The sequence below is a fragment of the Cyprinodon tularosa genome, unplaced genomic scaffold, assembly GCF_016077235.1.
Source record: "Cyprinodon tularosa strain WSP-4 unplaced genomic scaffold, ASM1607723v1 ctg223, whole genome shotgun sequence".
NCBI lineage: Eukaryota > Metazoa > Chordata > Actinopteri > Cyprinodontiformes > Cyprinodontidae > Cyprinodon > Cyprinodon tularosa.
In genome coordinates, this window is record NW_024038833.1 from 1,030,222 (window position 1) to 1,047,943 (window position 17,722).

Genomic DNA, 17,722 nt, shown 5'->3' on the forward strand with positions numbered 1-17,722 from the left:
AAGCTAAAAATTAATATTGAAAAATTATTGTCCACAGGTCAAGTTGATAGATAGCTATGCAACACTTTTATGCAGCCACATTCTAGGAACCTGGCTTTAATCTGAAGTCAGTTCCCAGCTCCCAGTTGTTTTCCAGATAATATGGTAACACTTTACAGTTAGAGTTGCCTTATGATTAGGGTATGTATTTGGAAAGTTGCTGTTTGGTAAAAGAAGTTGATTTATGTTAGTGCAAGGAACAGATGGAAACACAAGTAAGTGTTTGTATGTATGTTTCTCAAACACAGTCAGACACAGACTGATCTTGATTGATTGATCTTGTGTCCCTGTGTTTATACTTTTTAATGATATTCATGTATGCCAGGTTTGATTCTGATGCAGCAAATATCTTGAAACAATCAATAAGAAAACTGACTTGAACAACACATTGGATCAGTGGTTTGGCATATTCCGCATCCATCTAAATTAGGACAATAACCAAGGTTAAAACTACACAACCAGTACCAAAAATCCAAATAATGCTTCTTTGCACTATTCATATATTTGGATATTTGGAGGAAGAAAAACTATTAACATAGCAATTGATGCCAATTATTTCATGTTTTACTCTAAAGATTATGCACTTGCCCAGTCTTTTGGTGTTTAACCTCTGTCTTACAAATGTTGACAAATGACAAAGTGATCAGTGCCAAGAGACCCGGGGCAGGGTTTAATATCATGACATCAACTGTAAGACTGCTCCTCCAATGCAGAAATGTGGCCAGTGTATACAGCCATTACAAACATTGGATGGTTTTGACGAGAGATGACAGGAATCTCATCATTACCTGAGGCATCCAACGAGGCATTTTGCCTGATCAGCCTCTACATCAAGTCAGAAAACTTGTTTTAACGTAGCAATGGACAAATAAACAATGAAGCCAACACTTTCCATGCTTTGACACAGGACACTGAGTTTATCGAGGAAAACCTGTTCCCAACAGGGTTAGCTGAAAGAAGAAAATTACTATGGTTACAGAAATAGAGGTTGAGTAATCTCTCTGTGAAACGGAAAACTGGAAAACGAAGTGTTTCAAAAACTTAGTGTACAATACACCTGCTTTGTGAAATGGGGATCTTGGCTTTGTCCATCTGTTATATTGTTCAAGACTTACTTTCATCTTTGGTAATACAATGAACTGTTTCATCCTCTCAATAGTTCGGTCAAAGTGTCTTGAATTGCATTGTCTTCATTAGCAACATTTAGACATTTACTATTAATATTTTTAACAAAACGTCCACGTCTGCTTCGTAATGCAAAATCTTGGCAGTGTTGCTCAAGAGAGCCTGTTGCTCATGCAGGAGGTGGAGGATCTTTTAGCCCCATTGACACTAGGGGTCGAAGGACTCTTTGTGGGGCCCAGTTTTTTTATTTTTTTATTTTACCAATTTAACCAATTGTAGCGTTTAAATCTGCCTGCCAAATTGTGTTCTTGCAAATGGTTTTTATATTATTTTTTATATTGTAATAAACTTAAAATAAAAAAATAAAAAATGCTGCTCTAATGGCAAAGTTTGGGTGTATTGAAACGCATGCTAAGTTGCTTTCATCTGCAGAGGAGGTTTTCACAGAAGTTACAAAGAGGTTTGCATGCGAAATTCAGTAGAAAGTGCGCACATATTTACATATGCAGCTTCATTAACATGTAGGTCATATTCTAATGTCCAACCACATTTATAAGTGGAGGACATGCATAGTATGTAAATATTTACTCCCGCAAAGCAATTTTTCAGACCTAAAAATCATAGAGGGTGCAGTTTTTGAATCCACACACACACACACAAAAAAAAAGACAAATGCACTGGGCATTTTGACTAATGACAAAAGCATGTCATCACAGGCCGGCACAGGTGAATGAAAATGGGGCAGACAAAACCAACAAAGACAAAAAATAAATGTACTATGACTAGAGCTGTCAGAGTAAATGCATTAATCGCAATTAATTAAAAATAATCAACAACCTGTGTTTGTTATTTTTTTATCGCATTTCTAATGTGACCCTTTGACAAACCATTAGTCAGCCCCATGACCATTTTGGGAAGACAGTTTAACTTTGAAATAAAAAAGCCCAAAGAAGTTACAAAAAAGTTTCCTTTTTCATTTAGAATGGGTAATCTCATGTTTTTTTGTGACTTGGGACCAAACGTTGCAGTACTTGACAACGTTGAATTATCCTCTATTGTTGTTTTCAGGCATCATCCAGTGTGCCTATAGTTTTGTGTGCACTAGAGTCTGATTGTGCTTTCATACTGACCCATACAGGACCAAAGCTGCAAAAAACACCCTCAATTAAGTTGTACAGTATTTCTAAGTACATAGTACTAAGTATTTCTAGTACGGTAGTATTGTTGTTGTTGAATTAGCTTAAGGGAGTGGCCTGATTTCCTATTTAATCTCTCAAAGTAAACAATGTGTTACTTTAATTACTCTTAATATTTGAAAGTTGGTCTGAGTTGACCTTTTATTATAAGAAAAAAGTTAATAAAGGAAATTCTATGTTATCTGATTCCCATTGAAGAATATTTGCTTCCATCTCTCTGCCTGCACAGACGCATCTCTCCCTCGCCTCCCGCTTGCCTTCATTTTTCATACTTTTTACCTTCTCATCTCTTAGCCAAAGTGACAGAAAGTTGGACAAAACTACATTTTTCAAGGATTCTCCTGTTGGACTACTTTTTAAACAGTTTTATGTTATTTTGATCTTCAGGAAAAGCCCGGGCCTCAAAACTAAGATGGATTTAAAATCTCAGGATAAATATGTGGAAGAACGGACAGAGCTTAAAGGACAGTAGTAAACATCCAACTTGGAAACTACACAATGTGCAGCTAAACCAGCTAGAGACAATATCAACAAAGGTATTTTACTGGTTTTAATTAACGTAAGAGCTCTGCCAGGAAAATCATTTTTAATCAATGATTTAATTACTGTGCAAAATCTTGATTTTATTTTCCTAACTGAACAGACTCTTTAAAAAAGGTTGAGCACTTGTTGCTCTGTTTATTTATTCACTAAAGTGTAGAAACGTGATCCTGGGTGACTTGAATCATTTGGATATCTGGCTGTCCAATTATTGGGCCCTGTTCGAGCCATGTTTCTGGATGTTTATAGGCCTCCAAAGACCATAAAAATTTTTTTTTCAATGATCATTTAAATGAACTTTTATCTATGATATCTATTGGACATGACTATTTAATTATTGTGGGGTAATGTAATGTACATGTTGACAACCCTGAAGATAGAGGTGCAAAACAACTGATTTATTTAAAAGTTTTGGTTTGACTCAACATATTAAAACAGCCAACTCACAAACAGGTTTTGGACATGGTCTTCGGTAAAGGCCTAAGTATTTCTAATGTTTCTGTAACTGATGTTGCCCTATCAGACCATTTTTCTTTTTACTTTGAAGCCATTTTTCCAAATAATCTAATTACCAAAAGAGATGTTATAAAAAAGAGGGTTATAATTTAAAGCACAATTAAGAACTTTATCCAGGCTTACCCTTCTGCTTCCACTCTACCTTGTAACTCAGTAGATAAGCTGGTTACTAATTTCCATTCTAAAGTTGCAGACATAATTGATTCTGTTGCTCCAGTTAAAGTGAAAGTTGTCTCTGTGAAGATAAACTCTTTATGGAGAAATGCTCCAGCAGTGAGAAAAGAGGGTGTGCTGAAAAGCAGAATGAAGGTGGTGAAAGAGTGGACTCGAAGTTTGCTATGAAATCTATAAAGAGAAACTTCACACATATAATTTACAACTAAAAGATGCAAGAGAATCTTTCTTCTCTGAGATTATCAACAATAACATTTACAATACTCTCACTTTAACTGCAAGACGACAGGAAAAAACCCTCCCATCTCTATGGCCGATTAACTCCAATCTAAAGAAGCTTGCAATGAGTTTGCAACGTTTTTTTTTACTGAGGAAATAAAAGGTATTGGAAAAGCAGTCTGCACATCAACATCAGCTTCAATAAAACATAATAAGTGCCCCAATTCTGACAAATAAACACCAAAAGTTTAAAAGAAACTGCTCAGCAGATAAGCTCCTCTTCCTGTCTTGAAGTTTTTCCCAGATGTTTTATTAAGAAGGTTTTACTTGTTTTAGATCAGATTCGATTTATATCATAAACACATCCCTTATGTCAGGAAATTTTCCCCAGAGCCTTAAAAAAGCATTTATCAAACCATTGTTGAAAAAGAGAATCTTGGATAAATTGGCCCTGCAGAAATACAGGCCCTTATCAAACCTCCCATTAAGATTATTGAAACAGTTGTATTTCAACAGTTACTGTTAAGGCCTTCTTAACAATGTAAAGCCGCTCTTTTGTCTTCCGGTCAGGTTTCCGTGTCAACCACAGTACAGAGAGTGCCCTGATTAAGGTGTTCAATGACATCCGTGTAAATTCAGTAACAACAGTGCTGTTATTATTGCAACTCATTGTAGCGTTTGTTACTGTTGATCACTCAATTCATTAGACCATCTGGAAAACTGGGTCAGCTTTTCTGGTACAGCACTGCACTGCTTTAAATGCTACCAAAATTATAGGGACTTTTATGTGTCAGTAGGGAACTTAAAATCAGAAACCAGAAAAATCATATGCAGGGTTCCTCAAGGCTCCATTCTGGGGACCCTACTATTCAACATCTACATGCTCTCCTTAGTTGAGATTATAGCAAATAACAAGATACGTTTATGTAACTTTGCAGACGACACATGGCTTTACACAGTCACCAGGTGCCTATGAACCCATCAGAGGGTTGGCCAGATGCCTGAAAAAGATCAATACGGCATAATTTTCTCCACATGAATAAAAACAAAACTAAGGTAAACATTCTTGGACCAAAGCAAATACAGACTTAGACAGCTTCAGAAACTATAGCTAGGGACTACCGATTATGGCCGAAATCTTGGTGTCATGATGAACTCATACCTGAACCTGCAAAGGCACATAAGAGCAGTTATCAAGTCAGCATTTTATGACATGAAGAACATTTCCAGGTTTAAAGGACTAATGTCCAAGATCTAGAAAAAACTCATTCATACATTCATCTTTAGTAGAATTGATTACCACAACAGTGCCTTCAAATGTTTGACTAAAAAGTCTTTCAGACAGCTGCAGCTGATTCAAAACACTGCTGCCCATGTTCACATTAGAACTAGGAAAGCGGAACACATCAGCCCAGTTCTAAAGTCCTTACACTGCCTCTCTGTAGCTCAGAGAATAGACTTTAAAATCCTTCTGTTAGTTTATAAATCACTAATTAGATTAGCACCTCAATACATACAGTAACAGATTTGTGATCAGTGTATCAACCTCCCAGACCACTCATGTCTTCTAGTTCATGCCTACTCTCTACACCAAGAACTGGAGCCAAACATGGAGAAGCAGCATTTAGTTCCTATGCTCCACTTATCAGGAACAAACTCCCAGAATACTATCAAAATGCTGAAAGCCTGAGTTTCCTTAAGTCAAAGTTAAAACCCATTTTTTAAGAGCTGCCTTTGACTGTTGAAGTTAAACTGTTAACTGAGATATTATTAGTTTAAATATGTGGTCCAGATGTTTTATTTTTTTTATTTTCCTACCTGCTTTTATCATGTTTTTATTTTCATTTGCTTTTTCTCTACTGTTCTCTCTACTGTTCTCTCTACTGTTCTCTCTTCTCTCTTATTCTCTCTTCTATTTTATTGCATAATTCATGTAAAGTACTTTAAATTGTCCATGTACTGAATTGGTGCTATAGAAATAAAATTTTCTTTAGTGTTACATACGGAAATCATTTTTTTTTAGATGAATCACATTTCAGAAGAGGATCTTAAAGTCCTTCACTTGTAACTTCTTATCCACAGTTTGGGTTCCCACTTAACTTTAGGAGCCACTATTATCCATTAGTGAAAAAAAAAAGATGTAATCCAAAATGACGAATAGGATTGCATGTTTAATGCCATTTGGTATGAGACTGTTTATTAACAACAGCCAGTTACTGATTCAAATATAATAAACATCCCTCAAAAAGTTTCTTTATCTTTGCAAACATTGCATGACTGAATTAAATCCCTTTTTAAAACCTGTCTTAACCTGTGTAAGTCCTTATACTCTTTTGCTTGAATGTACGTGTCCATATGTACATTCATGTGTAGACTAAAGTATTTGTGCCTCAGCTTTTTTTGGCTTTACATAGTACGATTACATTTTCAGTAGAAAAAAGGCACAATGTATCCACAAATGTTATTTTGTTAAATTTATTCTTTTGGCATGGAGTTCTCTTTTTTTTCTGTCCCCTGTTCTTCTTTGCTGTGTCTCCAAAAGGACATTTGTATTTCATTAGAGAGGGGTCCAGGAGGCAAAAAGGTAAACAAAACCCCTCTAATTAAAAACAGTACATCCATGACCTAAATAAACCAATAAGATATGAGTATCCATAATAAGAGCATTATGGATAATCAATGCAAACTGAAACTTAGACCTTAAAGGTTTATAGGGAAATCACTTTGTTGCCTTAAAGTGGCACTCAAAATTGTCATTAGGAAACAGTAGTCAAATCTATGATGCACATAGATTCTGAGCTATTTTGTTTATCTGTGCTGTCATCTCTGTTTGCTCATATTAGGGAGAGCTCACTCAGGGACAGGATATGGGGATTAGGTAGGGCCTTATTGGGTTGTAGCTACATACCCCTGAATGGCTCCCATCTGTTCTACCATAAAGGAGAACTCAAGTCTCTAGCAGCACTTATGCTGCACGATGCCAGAATAACAGAATTGGATAGATGAGCACCACTGATATTGCTAGCCACAATACTGCTCTCAACTAAAAGGCTAATGTGCTAGGCTTATTCTATTAGGAAGGGATAAGAGGTTCTAATAGAAACACATACAGAACTGACTAAAAGCATACCTCAAATTGATATCTGATCGAAGATCTGAACTGGTAAGCTAGTCAAAGTCCAGGCTTACCTTTAAAAGAGATGAGTTAGAGCTGAGAAAGTTTAAGAAAGGTAGAAAGAAGAGGAATGATGGAAAAATGTGAAGAGATGGAAAGTTAGGGAGAGAGGGGGCAGTGTGGTGTGTTTCATTACAGTGAATCTTGACACTGCTGCATTCTCAACACACATGGACTGGATTATAGGCTATGTAGGCTGCTTCAACCAACACTTTCTTACACACAGACCCACTTACAAATGCATGGGTAAACATCATAGCTGACTACAAAGCTGTAGTTGATGAGTATAAACGGTTTTCTTTCACAGAAGTTATAGAACTCTCAATGCCAAGAGTAAAATGTTGGGGAGAAGTGCAACATTGAGGTTACACACACATTCTGCTTGCGATGGTCCACCTGCGGATTACTGGGGGAGTAGGAGATCAACTGGAAATTATGAGTGTACCATTATGCCTGTTTTTTTTTGCATGGTTCCCACAAGTGCCCTTCCCCTTTTAGTCCCATGCCATCCACCATCTCTCATATACATTTATATAGCTATATTTAAATGTATCTAAGTAGTTTCTTTATGTCTCATTGACTTAAACATTTAAACATTAGCCTTAAAGAAACCCTAACTCCAGAGCAAATTTTTTTCATGCCCTCTTTTAAAGGTTTCCAGAACCAATAGGGGGCTTCAGTACAAACCCGCAAACCCGGAATTATAATTTATGACTCAGCATTCTTCATTTTATGCATTTGTAGCTTGCAGCCTTAAAAAAAAAAAAGTAATCGTACTCTTTATGTGTTGTACTGCAATTAACTACCCCACACACTGGCACACAAAGGGGTGGGTCATTGTGGTAAAATTTTATTATGACTGAAAAGCTGAGTGAAGAAAGACACACTGGCCCATCTCTGGTTTTTCTCACGGTGTCATTTTTATCACCTATGGGCTTTGGTGTGCTCCCTTCTAGGCAGCAGGGGTGTGTACAGGTCTAACCACAAAGTTATCTATATTGTCAGTGAGTGCGTACACCACATGGCTGAACAACCAGTCAATGAACACCTGATATGAAAAAAAAAATCCATAAACCTGAAAATGAACCAGTACATTTTAGTTGAGTTAATTCAAAGGCAAAGGAAACTTAGTTGGGTTCTGTTACACTTTTCTGTCAAGCTAGGCTAATAAGGCGGATAGGGTGGTTCCATCAGTGTTTCCTTGTAATTGTAACTCAAGCTCTTTGAAAAGGGTTGCTGTGCAGAACAGTATGGTACATTTATCTGCCAGGATGAGATGACACACAGTATTATTGGATTAAAAGAAAAAATATGAGTTTAGTATAACTTTTTGTTGAAATTAGGATTCAGCAATTTTATGTTGGCAGAAACAGAGCAAAGTTTGTGAAAGCCTTAATTAAATAAATCTGTAACATCCTTTTTTTTTGTCCAGGCTTTTCAAATTCGTACATTGCAGTTTTTAATGATATCACATGTGCTCAGCCAGTCTTGTGGCCTTTTAGCTCTTTTTTAGTACACTCTTTAAAAAACAGGGCAACAATTCAACTACTTTTTTCACAATTCCCAAACATAAGATACAACGCAATAAGTCTAAAAAAAACTTAGCTTAATATCTAACAGTCACAGCAATAACTATAATTCAAGTCACACGCTGACAGCAACAGGATGCTCAGGGAACTTGAGCAGAAAATATATCAAACACTTACTGTACAGAAACCCAAGAGATGCCAGTTCCAATGAATAGGGTTCATCAGGCCCATATTCCCTCTTCATCATCCTGCAACCAAGCACGAAGAACACATTACTATAGGCATTAACTATGGCATGATATTGTTTTTACATACTGTTTGATTACATTCAACAGACCTGTTTCAAATGCTTTCAGTTTATAACAACAGTTTGACTATGAGATTCTGCATTCATAAACTGAGACTTATAGTTTAATATTTGAGTACTTTTAAGCCTATGTAATCTTAAACTATAACAATAATGGTTACGCTCTCTCCCATATAAACTATATGACAGAAATTACAGAAAAGACCTCTACAAACAAGACAGCTGATTCTCTTAGACAGCAATGTTATTTCCTTCAACCAAAACCATGCATTTGTAGGCAAGGCAATGTTATCTTTTCCGTAAAAAGACATTTTAAAGCAAGACATTGTAGGAAAATACACAGGCAACAGTGCATGGCGAGAACTTTAAAAAAAGTAAAACATAATAAAAAAATTTATGATAAAATGAAAGAAAGTTGGACTAGACAACAGAGACTCTGTGCTAATATGACTCCGGAACAACAGACAGAATGGATCATGGATAAATGTTACCATGGATTGTGCTGACCTGGGCTTTCCTATCAAGCTTATGAAGCTTATTTGGCTACACTGAAGCAGCTAGGCTACATACGTAATGGGTTTTCAGTAAAACCTGCTAGAGCTTTTTTGCCATCGTGAGGTGACTGGCTTTGACTAGCCTCTTCAGTATGGTTATACATCACACATATCATGTCTTTTAAAACTAAAGCAGGCACCAACGAATAAGCCATTTCAGGAGAGCAAAAAAAACCGAATCTAGCACATCTCTGTTGAATCTGGATTCCTACTGACATCTGACTATGCTCATTATAAAACTATTCAAGGACAGCCATAAAGTTATAAGATTAGGATGAATTGAAAACGGTGGCAAAAGGCAATGCCCAAACTGTAGTTGGGTTCCTTTGAAAATAATATCTAGGTGCCAATCCACTGGACCAGTAAGGTGTTTTAAAGGTGCAGAATTTGTGTATCTGTCTACTATGTGCATTTGGCTACAATGCAAATGGAGAGTAAACTAACATTTTTGGTCACTGTGATTTTTTTTTATTTTATTCTTATCTTATTTTTATTTTATTATTATTTTAGTCTGGCAATGTGGCAATAAGAATAATTGTCTTGATGCCAAAAAGAGCCCAACAGATTTTACTTTCACAAGTGTAGCAGTATGGCAATTGCATATAAATTGCTTTATTATAATTATGCAGGGAGTTTTACAGTTTATATGGACACTGCAATGTAAATAGAGCAGAAAAACAGGAGGAGATAGAAAGGAGACAATGACAAAACATTTTCAGTCTGCTTCATCACCTGCAACGAGATGTAAAAAGAACAGCACAACCGAAAGACATGGTACGCGTAAAACAATAAAGCAACAATATTTAATAAAGCAATGGAAGTGAATCTCTGAGTACCTGGAACCAAGCACCTGTAATTGTTTGTGAAGGTGCACTTGTGCATGTAAAGTTTATCCATAGAGAAAATGCTCAATAGTGGTTGTGTTTTGGTCACTGTTATGGTATTTATGGCAGTGGCTTTCTCCTTGAAAGGGATGTGTGCTGTAGGGTGAGCATAGAGACCGTCTTTATTATTACCATCCTAAGATTGACATCCCTAGACAAGTAGTGTGGTGACCCACTGATGTAGCTCTGCTTGCAGATTGAGTTTGAAAGGGGGAATATGAATTGGAAAGATGGATCAAAAGGCTAGAAATAAGTTGGGTAGGAAAAAATTTATACCACACAACATAGAAGTGACTATATATACATTTAAAACCCTCTATTTACAAGCACTGTATTTAAAGGCATATTTTTTCTTACTAAACTTCACCAAACATTAACATGTTTTATTACAAAAGGAGTTTATATTTGCTAAATGGGTCAATATAGCAACCGGGTTACAACAAAACAGGCTTCCTTAAGTAGGAGCTAGCTATCGCTAAGTTTTTCTAAAGAAGTTTCTTCACCTATCCAGGAGTCTGTCAATTCTGTTGGCTCGGACCAGAGTGATTTGTAGTTGAAGATCTGATGTTTTTAAGCAGCATGGAGGTCCACACTCCTTAAAATATAAACTACGTATTATTGCTACAAAAACTGTCATGATCTGCAGCCATGACATCCCCACCAGGGATGTTCCATAGGTGAAATGTCTAATTTATTCTACATTTCAAAATACAAATTTGTGCTCTTAGTTTGAGGTTTAAAATTTCTAGAAATGTTTCTATTTTTTTCTTTGAAGAGTTAAGTAGGTTAAATATTTAGTGAATAATTTGTTTTTCTCAAGAGGGTAAACTTCTTCTGAGGAAGACTATTTTTATTCTTCTTTAAGTGTGGATTCTGAGCCAGATGTCTTAACACCATATTAATATGATCACATAATGACTATGAATATTCTTGATTCTTTTTTGTTGGATCCTTTATCTTCTCTGTGACTGTGTGCTACTTCCTAATTGTCCAACCAATCACCAATGAGCCGTGTCTATTTTAAAAACTGTGAAGCTGCAGCTCTGGGTCTTTTGGCAGTTTGACTGCCACACACCACATATGTTTGGTAATGCTGAAGTGGCCGTTTGTACTGTGGTAGAAATGTCTGTGTTTTGGTCAGACTCACTTGGTAGAGGAAAGCTGCCTTCTTGTTTGACTCAGGTTCCCTCTGTTGAGGTGCTTGTTATATTCTGTATATTCCGTAAATTCTAGGTTTACATGTGTTTCTCTTTGGAGTTAGGGAACTTTAGGGTTTTTGTTGTCTTTCTTCATTTTAGGTATACAATACAATACAATTAGTACAATACAATACAGTGCAATATAATACAATACAATATACTTGCCTGAGGTCCTCCTGATTAAATAAAATCATCTGAAAATGATTTTATCTTCTCATTTACTGGCATAACTTACTTACCATCTTAATAGGCCTGATGATAAAGACCAGAGTGTGTTTGGGATTTGGGAGGTTGTTTTATTTTTATTTTTTACTTAAAGGGGGAAGTGCGCAATTCTGGACTGAGATCTCAAATGTTTCTCCAGGTATCTGTTGGAGCCACTTTTTCACTGCCCCGGTGCTCCAATAAACACAGGCGCTACTGTTGCCTTCACCTTCCAGGCTCTCTCTAGTTCTTCCCTGAGGTCTTTGTATTTTTACAATTTCCCATATTCCTTTTTTCCTGATGTTTCCATCCTTTGGGATGGCCACATGAATCACTATTGCTGTTGTCTGCTGCCTATTAATGATCACAATGTCCAGTTAGTTGGCCACAACCACTTCATCTGTTTGTACGTGGAAGTCCCACAGGATCTTTCTCTGTCTTCTCTACCACCTTTGGAGGTGGCTCCCATTTAGGCCTTGGGTTTCATACTGTACCTTCCCTCTCCCTGTCACTGTCCGGACACATTTCTTCAGCCCGGACAACATTCCAGTGTCCCTACTTTAGATCCTGGTGATGTGGATCTGCGAGTCAATGTCTCATTCACTCTTAGCATACAACTTGATCTCATCCGTGTGCAGGAAGTAGCTGATAGTGGCCCCATTTCTGAGTCGATGTCCACAGCTAGTCTTGTCGACTACTTAGCTGAGGATGTTCAGGCCTAATACAGAACAGAGGGGGGGCAGAGCATCTCCTTCTCCTTGGTTTATTCCACTTTTGATGGAGATTTTTCAGAGGCGCTTGAAGTTGGCCTCAATTGTGGTTTTTCAGCCCCATGAGGTTTGCGATGAAGGCTCTTAGAGTGCCGTTAATCTTGTACAGCCATTACAGGATCCACGTTTGTGGATTGAGTCCTAGGCTTTCTTGTATTCAACCCAGGCTGTGCACAGTTATTTTTTTTGTTGTTGTTTTGTCTGGTTTTACAATCTGGGGTGACTGTTCTTTCAACCAGTAGTTGGTGTTTGGCTCCTCTTTGTTGGAGGTCTTTCAGTGTGATGTTCACTGGACATTGTTCAGGGAGGTTAGCATGGTCATTTCTTAGGATTTTTAAGACACTGTGCATCATCGTTATGTGATCCTTCTTCCTCCCAGATACTTTTGCAGTATTGTTCAGTCTCAAGACTTGGTGGTTTGGCTTGTTTGTTGTCATCCTGCCACTGGGAGTACACCGTACCTGGTTCAGTGGAGAACACCCTGTTTATTCAGCTGGCTTACATGTCTTTGGTATACCTTTAGTCAGGGCAGCCAAGGATTGGAGTCTTTGCCAGTTTCCAGGTCCTAAGGTACGGGCATCTGTTTGTATTTCTGCAGCATTCCTTTGCCAGATGATCCCCTCTGGAGTTGTGTGAGTTAGATTACTTCTTCCCGTGTTGTCTTGATTTTGGATTTTATTTTTCTTTCTGCCATGGTAAACATTGTCCTCTGTAGGCATATATATATATATATATATATATATATATATATATATATATATATATATATATATATATATATATATATATATATATATATATATATATAAAAATAAAACAAAAACAAACTCCTACTCACCCATGGCGGGCGGTTTCCCCCTTTTTCCTCGAAGCTTGGGTCCTGGACCTGGGAGATTGGTGGGTTCTGCGCAGTGTCTTTGCTGTTCCTAGAACTGCACTTTTCTGGACCAAGTTTGGGGGTCACGTTAGGGGCCCTATGACCTTCCAGGTTTTCTCCAGCTCTTCTTTGAGCCCCTCATTTCTCTTGTTTCTCATGTTCATTTTTCCTGATGTTGCAGTCTATATATATATATATATATATATATATATATATATATATATATATATATATGACACCTCTGCTGAAGAGGCGCCAGTGGTGAATTTGCCAATCTTTGTGATCTCTTGCAGATGCCAAGCGTCTTGATGGAGGTCATTTTGCAGGGCATTGATTGGTTTTTGTCCTGGTCCTCCTTGCACAAAGGCAGAGGTAACGGCCCTGATGCTGGGTTGTTGCCCACCTACAGCCTCTTCCATGTCTCCTGGTGTACTGGTCTGTCTACTGGTAGCACCCCCAGCCTCTGGACACTACACACAGACAGTAGAACTTCTTGCCACAGATCACATCAATGTGGCATCTTGAGCCAGTTGAATGGGTTGTAGAGTCTGTCTCATGCTACTACGAGTGTGAAAGCACCACCAACATTCAGAAGTGATCAAAACATCACCCCGAAAGCAGAGGTACTGAGAAGTGGTCCTGGTTTCTAATACATTTGCACAACAGTATGTGAAATTGATTGTCAATCACTGTTGATTTCCAATGGGACAGTTTGATTTCACAGAAGTTTGATCTAATTAAAGTTATATGAAGTAGTTTAAATGTTCCGTTTATTTTTTGGAACAGTGTATAAACATTGTAACACGCATGCATTACCATCCACAAAAATTAATTGAAGAAAACCCTCCCAAGAGTCATGGCCACATTAAAATTCCCTTTAGGATTAATAAAGTACTTTTGAGGTAGTTTCCAGGAAATGGATGCTTCATATCAACTTTTTCCACTATTAACTGACATTGCAGATTCAAGACCGGATTTTGATTAATTCTGAGAGTGTTAAGAATGCCAATACATATATATTATGCATTTTTCCTGTATTTTAAAGTTCTAAGTTTAAAATTAGGGTATGAGCTTCAAACAATCAATGAAAGACCTTTGTATATTTCAAGAAATAAAAATTGGCTGTTCTAAATTCATGAAATGCAGAGAATATTCAAACCAATGAATCCATCCCCATAATGCTCATGTAATGCTAAGATATTTTAGGCAGGTGCATACATTTAGCCACAAAATAGGCTAGATACATATTTTGATATTGGGGACTTGGGTTTTAACTCCGGTTGAATCAAGAACGACATCGTGTTTAAATCTCTGCCTAGTTTGTGTCTAAGTTGAAATGACTTGTTTGGCAACCCCTGAATATGGGAGCCGATGAAAGAATTCTCTCAGGTACATTCACCACTATTAAGCACAGGGGATCTCCAATTTATGTTTGACTCAAATTTAGACAGCAGACTCAGAATTATTTATAAAGAGTAGATGCATGCAACAATTTATTTCAAACAGAACAAATGTAGTAATACAGACACAGGTGGAAATCCCCAACTATTCATCTGAAAGCCACACACCCAATAAGACATGCACAATTTCAAAGTTTGGAATCCCCCCGTGCATAACAATAGAGCTGTGATTAGTTGCATTCTAATCGAAATAACAAAAAAGCTTTATGAGTTAAAGCGAAGATGTCTAAACCTTTTCTGTCTTTTGTAAAGATTGCCCTTACCCACAGACAGTTTCGTCAGGGTGCATAGTAAAGAACCACTTGAGAATGCATCTGCATCGACATCAATCTTTTTGTGCACCTTTATGTGCACAACACAGTCACTGTGCTTAAAACAACAGTTTGTTCTCTTTCAGACACATTAAGTATGTCCTTGAGGCGATGTCGGTATTTTAGCCAGACAAAAATGAGGGAGACTGTTTCAGACTTGGATGATATATAAACTAATCTCATATATAAACCCCATCAATCAAAAACAATCATTTGGCAGGTTTTTTCTTCAGGCCTCTTATCTGACTGATATGAATAACTCTTATTTGGCAGGAAGTATTGGAGTTTGAAGGTTATAAAAAAGACGTGAGACAAGAAATGTTATGTTGTCAAAGGAGACCACAACTGAGTGCTGTTGGAGTTGATAAATATGAAATTGCTTTAACCTTAAAGGCACAAAGATGAAGGCTTAGAAAATATCAACATGTGTAAACCAGCCCAAATTTCCTCTGCTAATTTAAGGCCTGTGTGCTTCCTATTTTATCCCTCTGACCTGATCCATCGGAGGTCTGTGGTTGGCATGGGGGTCCCCTCTCGGCAGACTCCGGTGATGCAAATTTGCTGGATGCATGTGGTGCAAATGATGAGGATGATGTTGGGGGTGGATGTAGTCTTCCTCATAATTATCAGATATTAACTTCATTCTGCTCTGAGTCTGCAAAAAAGAACATAACACAACTTTTTAAAATGCAAAACTATAACACTTTTACACAAAGCCATAAATTAGCTCTTCATTTTGTTATGTGAAACTACCCTGCGTCTTACAATGATTAGCGTAAGGAATTTCTGGATAGGGGAAAAGTATGCTGAAAGCAGTCAAAGATGATAAAAACCTAACCACTAACAACATTTGACAGATCGTAAATTGTGCAAGTCGGAGTCCTTGATGGCACTATCGTAAGTCTGTCATACATATTACAAATTATGTTTTAAATTGGATAAGATAAATCCCTATAAGTGCAGCTGTTTTGTGTAGCCCAGGGCCACACTGATGCAACCTTATTTTAGATGTCACTGATTAAAATTACACTGAAATTTTGCATCTTTCAAAATGCTTCTTTGTGGTAAATTTATACATGCATTGTATATAACTGTGTATTTATATAACAAGACTCTCATCCTGCCAATATCATATTTTAAAATAACAGTGTACATTGACTAACATGGGCAATCAGCCTTGACAGTTTGAGAGATAGAGAGGCTGACAAAAAGTAGTTGCAGATATATTGACATGCTCAGTTTTACTGTTTTTAACTACATATAGTTTGCCTCAGGGCAGAAATGATTTTGGAGCTGGTGGTGGGATTTTGGATTGGATCTAGATGACTTCAAAAAAAGACGTGCTATTCCTCTGCCAAAGTCTTGCTGCTTCCCCAAGTATAATGGGAGCCAGACACATGGAGGAATAGGCAAATAGCCTGAATCAGCTGTGAAGACAAGAGTGAAATGGTGTTACAGTAGTTAGCGGCCCAGGGATAAAAGACCTGTGATAAGAGGCTGAAAGCTAATGACTAAGGAAATAAGCCAGTCAGGATCACAGGAAAGGAGGCGACTGGTATTAAAGATGTTAGCGATTAGTTTAAACTCCAGAAGGGCATTTTGAATAAGGTGAGAACACTGTCAAGGCAGTCAAGGGTGGAAAAAAAACAAGTAAAGAATGGAAAAAGGAGTAGTTCAGACAAACACCAGACTAGTGGTTAAAGCTGTTAAACATAAGGTTGAGGTGACCGGTTCATTACGACCTCAGGTACTACCATTAGCAGGTGTGAGTGGGTGGACTAGGCCTATGTTTATCAGTTCTGTGTCACATATGATTGAGGATACAACAATTACTATCATATACCATGATAAGTAACATTTTAGTGTGGAATCTGCACAGTGTTTAACAACACTGTGAACACCACACAGGAGTTTTAAGCTGTGTGAATTCCTTATGACATTTTTTTAAATTAGTTGTTAGAGGGTTAAAAATCCATTCCGAAAATGAACAGAAAAATCAACATTTAACCGATTTCATTTGCTTTAACCATTTATGTATCTGATGTATTGGCTATCATCCAAGCTTTTTTGCAGTCAGTGTAAGCTCACATGTTGAGCACCCTATTTTTAGCTTATAGTAAAAGCTGTAAATAGAAAGAATACCCAAGAAAGTTTTTTCCAGTACCATTGAGTAATTTTTCAGGAGGAAGTAAAGAGATGTATGACCTATGCTTTGTTTTTCAAGCTGATGCATGTCTATAATTCTTTTCAGTGCAAAAAATTGAGAAATACGCTTAAACAGAAAATAGCAAGGCTGAAAATACAATTTTTCTTCAGCTTTTTTAATGCTTTCTGACCCTGTTACAGAGTCTTTAAAGTGCAGCACTAAGGATCTATGCTCTGTAGGGACCAGAAATGAACAGTGCATTTTATAGTAAGTAATGACAGGCTGATTTGGTTAAAGGCTAAAAAAAGATGCCAAATATATTACTTGTGAGGACACATCTCTAGTCTAGTCATTAAAAAAATCATCCAGTAATCAGACATAAAAGTATCTAGATCTGAAGGTACTTTTAAAATTTTATTGATGAACTGAGACAAAATCTTGTCAATTAGGTTATAAAGTGTACCTGAGAAATTAGTACAGCTCGCATTGTGTAATCC

The 17,722-nt window shown here is 37.1% G+C and overlaps 1 protein-coding gene across 1 annotated transcript in view; it reads right to left on the minus strand.

Moving 5' to 3' along the window:
- LOC119784299 (ERC protein 2-like) overlaps positions 1-17,722 on the minus strand; it is a 226,543-nt gene that overhangs the window by 47,416 nt on the left and 161,405 nt on the right. Inside the window, exons 19-20 of the mRNA XM_038286276.1 lie at positions 15,573-15,734; positions 8,691-8,761 (exon numbers count right to left, since the gene is read on the minus strand). Coding sequence (XP_038142204.1) covers positions 8,735-8,761; positions 15,573-15,734 — 189 coding nt within the window. The 3' untranslated portion in view covers positions 8,691-8,734. The remainder of the gene's footprint in view (positions 1-8,690; positions 8,762-15,572; positions 15,735-17,722) is intronic.